The sequence below is a fragment of the Buteo buteo genome, chromosome 12 (genome assembly GCF_964188355.1).
Source record: "Buteo buteo chromosome 12, bButBut1.hap1.1, whole genome shotgun sequence".
NCBI lineage: Eukaryota > Metazoa > Chordata > Aves > Accipitriformes > Accipitridae > Buteo > Buteo buteo.
The window spans coordinates 10,303,889-10,315,949 of NC_134182.1; the positions used below are offsets into that span (position 1 = coordinate 10,303,889).

At 40.5% G+C, this 12,061-nt stretch overlaps 1 protein-coding gene across 10 annotated transcripts in view; it reads left to right on the forward strand.

Annotated features, from left to right (window-relative positions):
- ESRRG (estrogen related receptor gamma) overlaps positions 1 to 12,061 on the forward strand; it is a 386,503-nt gene that overhangs the window by 29,169 nt on the left and 345,273 nt on the right. For 4 of the 10 annotated variants that reach the window (XM_075042635.1, XM_075042630.1, XM_075042625.1 and 1 more), the window contains exon 2: positions 4,816 to 4,861. The exons of 5 other annotated variants lie outside the window; for them this stretch is intronic. Coding sequence is in view for 1 of the 5 variants with exons in the window: in XM_075042625.1 (XP_074898726.1) it covers positions 4,816 to 4,861 (46 nt within the window). In the remaining 4 variants the exon portion in view is untranslated. Of the gene's footprint in view, positions 1 to 4,815; positions 4,862 to 5,123; positions 5,142 to 12,061 lie in introns of those variants that run through there. One more of the 10 variants, XM_075042637.1, reaches the window with a different exon arrangement.

A 12,061-nucleotide genomic window follows, 5' to 3' on the forward strand; every position in this document is an offset into this window, starting at 1 on the left:
TTCCTCTGTCATATAACATCCCAGCGGAGGAGGAGGAGGAGGCCGGCTGTGCAGGGGCTGAAGAGCTGTTGCTCCCCTGCACCTCACAGCCCCTGCCTGTGCTGCAGGTGGGGAGTAGAGGCAAGTCTGCCGGGCAGGGCCAGTCCCACGTTGTTCCTGGAGCAGGTCCTCACTGCTTAGTCCATTTCCCCTTCCAGCTTTTTCAGGACAGTGCAGCAAGACACTACCCCTTGCTTGAAGTGAGGCCATAGTCAAGCCTCTCTGAAATTATTTAACATTTGCTTACTTGTAGTCAGCCGAAGCTATTCTGACATGCTCAAATGTGCCGTTATGTTTCCCTTAAGAAATAATGTGAAGATCAAGGGATTCCAGCATTAACCTTTTTTCCCCCTAAAAAGAGTGCCATCTCCCCTTGAGTCTGCTAAAAGCTCTGCTGTCTCACAAAGCTTCTGCAGAGGTAAAGTCCATCTTTTTGCCTGCACTGTCTTATGACAGTGCATTGTAAATGCAATTTGGGGTATACAAGGACTGCAGGATTAGCCTCCCTCTAACCTCTGTCTGATGTGTCAGTCAAAGTACATGGCTCCTCAGAGCTACATTTCTGACCTCCGCACCAGGGTGGCGAAGGCAAGACTGAGACACCACCCGTTCAGTGGCAGCATCCCGAGATCTGCATCAGCCAGAGCTCTAGGATGATTTTGGCCTCCCCAGTTTCATCCCTCGGCAGTTTGTGCCAAGGCAGGGTAAGCCGGGCTTTGCAGTAGGTGAGCTCATCAGGGAGAACTTCATCCAGAAGAGTGAGGCTGCTTCAAGCAGAGTTTGGTTTGAGTTCTCAGAAGGTCAGCGTGGGAAGTTCCCCGTAAAAGCTGAACTTTGATGTTGGCAGCTAAGACAGATGCAGAAGTTTTGGGAACATTTCTTTTTTTTTTCTTCTTCTTAATTATATGAAATGCAGGAGACCTGTGAATAGGGTATTTTTAGATTGCACATTCAAATATACAGTGTCATAGTATGACAGCAAATTAAAATTCTTATCAAATCCTTTTTTTTTTTTTTTTAAAGAAATGTACTGTAACTCATAGTGGAAACTTTGATGAAGAGCAGTATGCTGCTCTGCACCGAAATTCTGCTCTTGCGACTAAATTAAACATCACTGGTTGCTCTCATTTAGATGAACCCTTTTGGAATTTCTTTTTTTAAAGCTAGCAGATTGGACTTCTAATTTTAACTCTTAGGGTTTATAATTAGAAACATTTCCAAACTTGTTTACAAACACCTGCACTTGACAGCCTGTGTCTGCAATTTTAGAAGGACTCACTTGTCACTTCCAATGGGGGTTGAGAGGGCATCTGAGTTCTTTGTGTTTGTACAGTTAGTTTCAGGACACTGGAACAAAAGTGCATTTTTAAAAATAAGGTTACAAATATGTGATGTTTTGTGAGGGGGTTGCATGCACCTAATCAGCAAATAGGTCTTATTGACTAGTGGTGGAGTATTTCAAAGTCAGGAGGATTGTGATTTAGTGGTCATTTGGAACAAGACTCAAACTGGCACCCAAAGGAGAAATTCCAGGAACTAATTTTAGCAGTTTGGTCTCTCAATTGGAGAATATGGTTTACAGGTTTTCTGTATTTATCTCTTCTTCAAACATGCTACTTTCTTGCCAGCTGTCCTTCAGAAGTTATTCAGAAGTTTAAAATTACTTTTGAATAAATCATTGAGTTGTTTTTTCATACGAAGTTAGCAGTAAGTTGCTGAACGTACAATGAAGCAACAGAGCATGGTTCCCCTCGAGCTTGAGTGGGACATGTGTGTTACACAAGTCTGTATGCAACTTTTTTGCAATAGGGTGAACATCATACTGTGTTACTCATTGGTCAAGTATATAATCACATTAGAGGTAATCAAAATACTTTATTTAAAAAAAAATCCTTTGGCTCCTTGATACGCTCTTTACACCTGATTTTTAGCTTCATCACATAGGTTAACAATGTTGCTTATCAATTTCTAGTGTAATAGGAAAGATTATCCTCGCTAAAAATTGATGCTGCATGGGAGGGTGGCAGGAAGAACCCTCCAAATATGCTTCAAGGGTATGGCTGAACCAGAGGTAGTCAAAGCAGACTTAAGCAGCAGTGGCATAAGGTGTCCTATTGATTGCTTTATGCTGTTGTTGTTACTAATTAGTACGAAAAATTCCACTTAATTAGACTGGCCTGTTTGGGTGTTGTGTCCTCTACTGGGAACCATGGTCAACCTTAAAGAAACTCTAATATAGGAGAGGATAAGGAAGCCACGGAGCAAAATGGTTTTTATTTTCTGCTGTTTTGTTGTCCAAAAAAGCTCGGACCTGGATCCAGATGAGGAATCCATGTTAATGTCAAAGGATCATGTCCTCAGAGGTGCTCACTCTCTGTCAATTTCACTGAGAGTTGATATAAGCAGAATTAGGCACCTAAATACCTTTGTGTATGCATGTTGTTTGAAGTTAAACCTCTAGTCTGCAGCCTGTATCTTGTGCTTGACCCCTCTACGGAGCACGCAGTGTATACTCACTGCGGGGCTCTTCCACAGCTATTGCTTATAAGTAAACAAACAGATAATTCAATAAACCTTTTGGAGTATAACGTACAGGCCTGAAGAATTAGTTTTCTCCATCTGTAAAACAGCTGTGCCTCGTAGCTGTGTTTCTGAATTCCTTTAAGGCAATATGATTTTAACAAGCATTCACTTTCTATTGCAAAAAGGCATTTTTTTAATTTTACTTTTTAAACAAGTAGGCTAGCCAAAATTATGATGTTACTTAGATGGTCCACAGCATAATTTCTTAGCAAGTACAGCTGCAATTAATAAACTGTGCTGTAACCATATTAGGCTGTTACCATCTTTGAAAATAGCTTCAAACAGAGGTTACAAGCTCCAGCATTGTCAGGGTCCCAACCGATCAGAGTTAGAAATACCTGACACTTTAGAAATTGCTCATGATTCAAATATGAGCATAGAAATTAGACTCAAGTGGAATTTAATACCACTTCTCGCTTAACTGGAAACTTCTGTTTTATTGTGAATGCTATCTGGAGATAGCACTTTCCCAACTGATGTACTGAGGGAAATGTTGCTTCATACCAGTGTTTTCAGTTTTCCTCTATTTCTGTTTGCTTGTGTCAGCTCAGTGCCCACTTTCCTAAGTGTTAGTATGTAGAAAGGTTTCCAAAAGGCTAGAGGAGGCTCAAAAGCAAGAACTATGCAAGTGTAGAAAGATCCACCTATCCAGCAATGCCTCGGAGACATGCAAAAACCTCTTTGATGTCAGAAGTCTTGACTGACCATGAAGTTAGTGACAAGCTTTCTCAGATGTACATGATAAGAAAGGAAGACATCTGTGGAATATCTGTAGAGTTATCTAACCTGCATAAGCCTGACCAGTTCTTTGGTGTGAATCTTTGGGTGAAGTGTATGGTGTATGCGTGAAGGGATCCATTCTCAGGATAATATGCCTGGCTCCTATAGTGAAACAGCATGGAAAAGTCTCTGCTTTGGTGCATTTAAAGGGATATTGTCTTCCTCAGAAAGTGGTAATTAAGATAAATGGAGGAGTTGTGGAAAGAAGGAAAAAGGGCTTCAGAGTTCTGCTTTGGTTCTTCTCACAATAACTCTCTCTTCAGGTAAAATTGTTACTTCTCGCGAAGAACTCCATGGTATGATTGAATAGTTTGAGCCACAGCATGCACATATGCCAGTGTGGTTTAAGGACTGAATTCATATCCAAGTAGCTGGGCATATGGAGATATATCATATACCATCATATACCATGAGAGGGGAAACTCTGGGAGGCAATATCTGGTTGCGTTTAGAAATCAACCATGGTTGTAAGGTGACTGCTTGTATATTGCCAAAGGGAGTTAATGTAGATTCCCAACCCATGAAGTCCCAGCGTCGAAGATATGGCTGCATCCGCAGGGCTGGCACACATTGCAGATCCCTGAGATGCAGCTCCTTTGCCCACTTCTCCCATGGTACATAGCTATAAACCAGTTTTTAAAAGTCCATAAGCAGGTGTAAAACATGCATTTTCCATAGAAGTAATGAAGGTAAGACGACTGTGACTATTACTATGGCCTATTGCAAATTATCTGTAGCTTAAATTTTTGCAGTTTCTTATTACTGGTGCATATGCTTTATATGAGCAGCTGTTTGATATTTCTGCAGTAATCCCGTGCGATAAAACTATGTATTTCTCCTTCTTATAGAAACTGTTACATGCCAGTTGCACCCCAGCTGAAGGGACCTAGAGCAAATGTGCATGAAGTGAAACTGCTTCAGGATAACATGCATTGGTTTAGGGGACAGTTAATGATAAATTTATTTTCGTGACCTGTCTGCCAAGTATTTGTACACTAATTAGGTCCTATTTTGAGGGCAGAGCATGTGAGCTTGTAAAAAACCCCTTGTACAGAATGGGAAGGGCAAGGGGATTGTTGTCCCTAGTAAGTGCAATACCCATCTTCTTTACGTAGCATCACTTAAATGTGTGCATTATTTCTAAGTAGCATATGAATCCCTTAACTCGTATGGAGGCACTTCGTAAATTGGCTCACGGGAGTAGCTGTAACCAGCTAAGGTGCTGAAGTGTAGAGCTCTGGGGAAGAAACTGAACTGACTCAAAGCACAGTCATAGTTTTAACTTTATATAATGTCTTTCGCAATATAGTAGAAAATTACCTTTATGACTAGTGGGAGGACCTGTTGTATAAGTAATCCAGCCATGCCGCTGGTTAGTATCTTGCTTTTCACTTGAACCTCTCTGCGATGCAGGTCTTGGAGGAGTGAGTGCCTGGTGCAGTCTCTGCCTGGCTCCTTGGTAAGTCATTCGAGTCTATCTTTCTGTACAGTCACTTTCCTAACTGCTGAGCAAAAATAAGGAAATTTTTCATAGAGTGCTTTAAAAGAGAGCTGCTAATCAATTTTTCTTATTATTTTATGCCCTGTGATTTTTACACCACCCCCACCAGCTGGTTAATCATGCAAAAGCTGAACACTTCATTAGCCAGAACATGTTTGCCCATGGGCATTTCTGTAGTAAATTAGTTCTTTCTATTTATACAGGTAAGTCATGGCCAAAAGTCTTTAAGGTGCCAAAGGTAAGGGTTCGAATTAATTCTTTTTCTGAGTTTTCAAGAGAACTAGGTTTAACTTCACGTGCTGTTGAGTTGAAATTACTTCTGAATTAAGATAGCGTGGATAAAAGAGCATTCTCAGGTTGTTCTGAAATACATTGCATCTTTCTGGATCTCAAATTTGGCCTCTGTAGTACAGCCTGCCTTAACCCCCCCCTCAAAACCACATGCGTGCACCCACCTGTATATGTATGTATACACAGTATCTACATGCAGAGACTCTGCTCCTTTGAGTGGCATGTGGCATATTGACCAGTGTTTTTCCTTTCTTACTCTGTGCCTTTTAAACTATTAATTGAAAATATGTGGTTTGTAGATGCTTTTTTCCCTCAAATCAAATGGTGCCCTCTGAAAGCCTAGTTTAGCTCGACAATGAATTTAGCTTTCAGGCTTTGGCCATTGCAATATTGTTTGAATGCCACCATTTCCTGCAATCAATGTAATTTTATATCTACTTGGAATAGAAAGTCAAGATGGTGATTGCCTTAATTTAACTCAGTGTTGTATTCATTAAGGAGCTGATCCCGAATTCCTTTCAGATCAAAGTCTGTCTTGATTTCAGTGGAATCTTTCGGTGCACAAGGTGTGCGGTAGCCTTCTAAAATGTTGTCATTGTGACTGGTGAATAAAAACTAAATGTGTTGCTAAATTTAGGCTGTTGCTCATGTCAGCTTCCTTTTCTAAATGACGGTAAGTGCATTCCATAAATAGTATGCCTCTTATGTTGTCATATCTCTTTGGCTTGCTTTGCAGTATTTTACAGGATATTTGCAAATGAATTTTGTGTTCAGTAGGCAGGGGATGAAAATAACACTACTCATTGGGACTCCATTAACCCGCAGCTAATGAGGAACCATTTCAAAGGCTGGATGAGTGTAATTCAGATTAGCCTGCGTGCCAGGCTGCTCTGCTCCTGCTCAGGCTCGCGCCGTGCCACGCTCTCGCTGCGGTCTGGAGGGACAGGGCTTGGTGCAGCACAGCTGGCACTCCGGCACGGACTTCTGTCGGTTAAGTTTTCTGTGCTTCTGTTCCCCTTTTGGAAGGTAGGAGAGAAGAGCGAGAGAGTGCGTGTGTGTGCATGCGCGCGCGTAGATAGGTGACAGTGATCTTGACCTCCATAGTCAAGCGTTTTCAGATGTAATGAAATACTCTACAAAACACTATACTTGTGCTCGCTGGTTGATAGCATTGTTACTTGTAGAAAAGGGTACTACATGATGACAGTAAAGGTGGTCCAGACTGGCCCTTAATTAATTTTATTTTCAAAATCTATATTAGTGACTGTCATGAGGGCACCTGGGCACTTTACATCAATAAAATAATCAATTTAAAAAATGTGTAGACCAGAACTCTGTGTTCACTAACAAAACTCCTGTTCCCCGTTACGAGTAAAGGTCAGTCCAAGGCTGGCCAAGCAAGCAGGACTCGCATTTCTGCGCCCCGGCGCTTGCCAGACACGGCTCTGGCGGAACACCACCGGCAGCAGCTTCCAGATGCCTGTGGTCCCTGCGGAGAACGTCTTGCTGCTGGCCGATGACTTGTTAACCCCCTGCAAGTCTCAAATTGGTTTCAGGACCGATGGAAAAGGAAGAGAAAGACTAGTTCGGAGGCCAGTCCTGATTAAAAACGTCACTTTGCCAGTTACGAGCAGCCTACTGAAGTGCAGGAAACAGGGACTTGGTGGAGCTGTGATGCTGGAGTAGAAAGAGAGGGAACGAGACCTCCTTCTGAAGAACAGGCTAGAGGTCTCTTAGCTGAAGAAACTTTATTGATGATAAATGTTACATTATGCAAGCTTAGCAAATTCTCTAGGAATATAATGCTTCCCAGTTTTTTCTTAACATGTGTTAATATTTTATGATACCTGTGCATTAAGGGCCCGTTCCTACAATGTTTAAGTGAGTTTGGGCTGCTAAATTGCCTTTATGGACTTTTAAAAAAACACTACTGGTCACTATGGATTAGTTAAATTCGCAATCTTGCTTAACACAATGATGATGTAAAATCAGCTTGTTTCTGTTTTACACGCATTAAGTGAGCATATATAATTAAATTAAAAGTTGTTGCAAAGCTGCATTTTATTTATTTGTATTAGTACATTTGGGGCAATAATCCCACTTTAATACATACTTAATTGTGCAAACAACACTGAAACTAGGAGTTCCTGGACACCGATGTAATTTTTTAAATGTGAAATGGTAATATATTTTGATGTCTTGAAATCCAATTGAACTCAAGCTGAGCTTAAAAATCCATGATCTGATTCAGGAGAATTCAGTCCCATCTGGCTGGTGGGTAGCAGGTGTACAGTGTGTGTGTGTAAGGGAGGGAGGTGATTGCAGGGAGTGAAACATTCTTGTAAAGCTTTAATTCCAGTTTAATGCTGTGGTCTGAGGCTCTCTGCAGTTTAAGTTCTTGCATAATTACCAACATCTATTGTTGGTTTCCGTTTCTAGACAACGTAACGGTGATGGTGAATGGCAGAAGCAAGTAAGTGTACAGCATTATGGAGAAATATGCTTTCTAATTCTTAAAGTTTTGATTTGGTTTCTGATCACACCCAAGACTCTTCATATGGGAGAGTGCATTTTTACAAATTGATACATACGTGATCATTGAAGACTGAATGAGAAAGGTTTCATTGCGGTATTTGGTGTCAAGGTCTTCTTGAGAGTTGTTGCATGTTCCCACAGCAGCATAGAAAAGGTTTGTTTCATCTATTTATTTTTTATAAAAGCAAAGAAAATGTATTATGCAATTTCTGTTTTCAGCAGATAATAGACGTTCTACATTTTTGTATTACTGCGATTATAATGAAGGAGGTTTTTTTAATCTTTAGAAGTATTTTAACAATCTATTGGATACTTCAAGCAACTCTGCTGGTCCCACTTTATACCTTGTAACCTTCAGAAACTTGTCCCAGCCATTCTCGTTTTCCTCTTTCTCCTTCCCTTTCTCCATCTTTTGATCAGATACTGTCGGTTACCCTCTGCCTCTGCCTGGGACCTTTTTACTGAGGAAGTTTGAGAACCTGCTCTTCCTTGGCTTCTGGCATTAGCTATTAAGTCAGCTCCCTTTTACGCTCCTATTGACTCTCCCTCTTCCAACTTTTAAATATTTCCTGTTCCTTTTATTTGTCTTCACTGCTATATAACTTTGTGCTGGAAAGTCTTTCGGCACATGTGGGGTTTATGGGAGTTGGCGTGCAAAGCACTACTTAACAAAATAATTAAGCAAACAGTCATGCTTCTTTTCTAGTTTTTAAGTTCATACTACTATAGTAAATGACACTTTGCTACTGTATTTCACGTTGGTTTTTTCATGGTGAACTGACTTAATTTCTAATGTAGAGTGGAGCTGGTACTGAGTTGCCAAGGGAAGTCCATCTGGTTTGACAGACAGAATGATGAGCGTTTCTCTGGACATCCCTGTAAAGATCTCCCTTTTATTTGTTTGCTTTATGAAGTTACATGGAAGAGGTCACCCACTTTGACAGAGCAAATTCTTTTTTTCTAGCAATAGGGCTTTGCATGAAAACATTTTTTATTAAGCAAGTCATCCATACTGCACCGTAGGCTGTTTGAGTGTAACAGTATGTTACAGTCTGCAAAGTTAATGCAGTTAATATTCAACTGAACTTTTGGGGGGTTGCTAATCCCTTAGGCGGGCTTAGCAGAAAGGGCAAACATATTTATAGCACTTTGAATCAGACTGCAGTCAACGAGTAAGAGTATGTGTTATACCATGCAAATGTTATACAATTTCAGGAAAGCTCAGTGCATAATCATCTTTTAATAGTACTTAAGTTGGTGAAACATCTCATCTGTAAGCAACAGAGTTGTTGGTTCAGTGGACAACAGGTCTGTTAAATTGAGACTCTGTAAAAGGTCTTGAGATTCCTGTTCTGGTGATAAATTCTGCAAGTTCTGAACAGATTTATGGGGCTGTTTAATTAGGAGCTAACTGTATTCTTTAAGCTCTGTCATTTGTATTATTCCCTAATAGGATTTCATTGGACTTTGTCACATATCTGACTATGACTGAGTGTGTGCAGGGTTGTCAATAGCCTATTCCATATAGACCACGGTCTCTTACTGTCTTTGTAGAAGTAAGATCATTCCTGAATGATCCTTCCTCCCATTGAATGGAAGTGTGACGCTGGGTAGAGTTTGCTTTGGTTAGAGCTGTGGGTGCACTGGGCAAAAGAAATGAGAGTTAAGTCATGAGCTGCGGGAAAGTTCATAGAGAAGCTGAAGTGCTCAGACTGAGAATGTCCAACTATGAGGGTCACGTTCTATGAGACAGAAACTCTCCCTAGTTATGTCACAGACAAAATTTGCATTGAGCGTAAGGTTTTGTGGAAAAGCACATGAAGGCCCTATAATGCTACCAACCCATTAGGAGCCAGAGAAAAAGAAATTATGATCTTGGATTTTCCACAGAATTTGATGGTGTAGAATTTTTAGTCTGGTAAATAAGAGGTCCGTCAACTGGTAGTCAACAAAAAGTCATTTGTAGTTTTTTTTCAGAGAGAGAGATTAATATGACTGCTAACAGCTGTAGTCAGTATGGTAGGTTTTTAAGGTGAACTTCTGATGCCATGCAAACGTAGAATACAGGCCTGGCAAAGTGGCCATTTTATTCTAATTAAGATTTTTTACATATTTTACATTTTGGCTACTTCTTTCATTTTTTCTAGATTTTAAATATTGGAATGAGTGACTACAACATGGAACTTGACCTTGAAGAGGGCTCAGGTGCCTGAATTTATGCATGTACTCATGTAATTTGTTGATTTGCCACTGTACCTGCACACACTCCTTTCCTTTTCTTTTTGCTCTTTGTAAACTACGTTGGCCATTTGTAGTCCTTCAGGAAAAAAAGTCCCACAAAATAATTAATGTGTCAGAATTGTTAGGAAAAATGGAACTATTTTGATAAAGATTTTCAATCTTTTTACTTGTTATATTTTCAGTTCCACACTAAGTTGAAATTATGTATTGGAGTTGTTTATATCTGAAGTACCAGAAAATAGCTAGTTTATTATATGCAAAATTTCAAATTCCAGAGTGTATTAAAATACTAGCTCAAAGGTAAAAAGCCTTTCCCAAGGAAGGAAGGAAATTAGAAGGGAATTTGGGCTAATCAGGTTAAGACACAGTAGGTCTGTAAGGGGTGCACAGGGATGATGTGGCTGACACTGATGTGGGTTCATTTGGTTCCTCAGCCTGAATGTCCCCAGCTTGTAGCTGGATCACGTAGCTTCCATCCAAATCCTAAGCAAGATTCAACTTACGCTTCTACATCTGTAATGAGACTCCATAACACTTCTGTCATGTTGTTAAATAGTAAATATAGACATCCACAGTAAACACCTAACTTCACAGAGTATGCTGGTGAAGGTGTGCTGGATCTTCGCTACACATCCTGCAGCCATCTTGGGGCTTAGAAATAAATGAAATGATCTGCAGTTTTATTGGGAAAACAAAGAGTTAACACTCCAGCGATGTTAACTGTGATAAAAGGTATGTGTGTGTGTGTTACTGTGCTGTACTCTATACATTTATGAGCTCTTTTTATAGTAGCATTCCCAGCAGCATTCCCAGGAGCAGTCCAGGTCCAATCAGGACTGGTATGCCATTGTGCGAGGTGTTGTTCTAATTCATGTGTAAATGTGGAGTGGTTGCTGCCCTGAGGATATTACAGTGAAATTACAAACAGGATAAAAAATAGTAGGAGGTGTGGAGGAGAAGGAGGGCAGCTGCAGCGAGGTGCACTTGTCTCATCGGGGTTGCAATACCAAATGATGTACCTGATACCAAATGATGGGCGTTTCATTTATTTATAAGTCTGCTGCCTTCAAAACAATTAGCCTTATTGTCTTTTGTTTGTGTCTTAGTTATTTAAACAGAAATGCAGAAAGTATGAAATGAATTGTTCCTGAGATCCTTCTAGCCTCCTGTTCTGTCTCTAGCAATGACCAACCCCAGGCGCCTCAAGGAAAGCTCTAAGAGCCTCACAATGGGCAGACATGGGATAATCTTCTCTCTACACATTCTCATCCTAATCTTTCATTATTAGGGATTAATTTAAGCTTTGAAGCAGGAGGTTTAAAAAAATATATTTGTTGTTCCCCCTCCTCCACCGTCAACCTTGTTTAAAGTATGAAATATCCTCCCAAGCCTGTGATCTGGGCTGTTCATGGGGTAATCCTACCTGCTCGTTGGTGTGCTGACCAAATCTGCAGCTTGGGAACCACCGTGGTGGTTTTGCTTCCTCTGATGCCAGAAAGCACTGGTACATCCTTTTCCGCAGGGAGGTGGGCAAAGGCAGGAGCATGCTGAGCAGTTATGGCCTGGGTGTTCCCATGTCACCGTATGTCAAAGCTGTGGTGCTGCAGCTGGATCTCTCTCTTTTAATATTTTAGTGGCTAATTTGCAGTAAAGCACAATAGGAAATAACCATAAATAAATCTGGGAACCTTTGTATTAATTTCTTTTGCTAGCTGTGTACATATGAGCAGCTTGTCATTTGCATATGTGAATCTTGTCATAACAATTTCGGGAAGTGATTTGTTAATAATCAAGTTCTCAGAACAGCTCTAAATCAGTAATTGATGTAGGTCTGGATAAAGCAAGCCTTCCGCCTGCCTATTTTGTGGAGCATTTTTGGCAAGTTTCAAGCTAGCGTGAAAACTAGCCATCAGAATAAAATTTAGGACAGCTGGGATGCTTTGCAGTGAAGACTTTTGGCTCCACAGTTCAAATAATCACAATAGCAGCTCAATTTAGCCTTTGGCTGGATAGGTTTGGCAGGGCACAATGAAAAATAATTATTTCATGGCCTGCTTATTTGTCCCTTAACAAATAAACTCTCTGACCTAT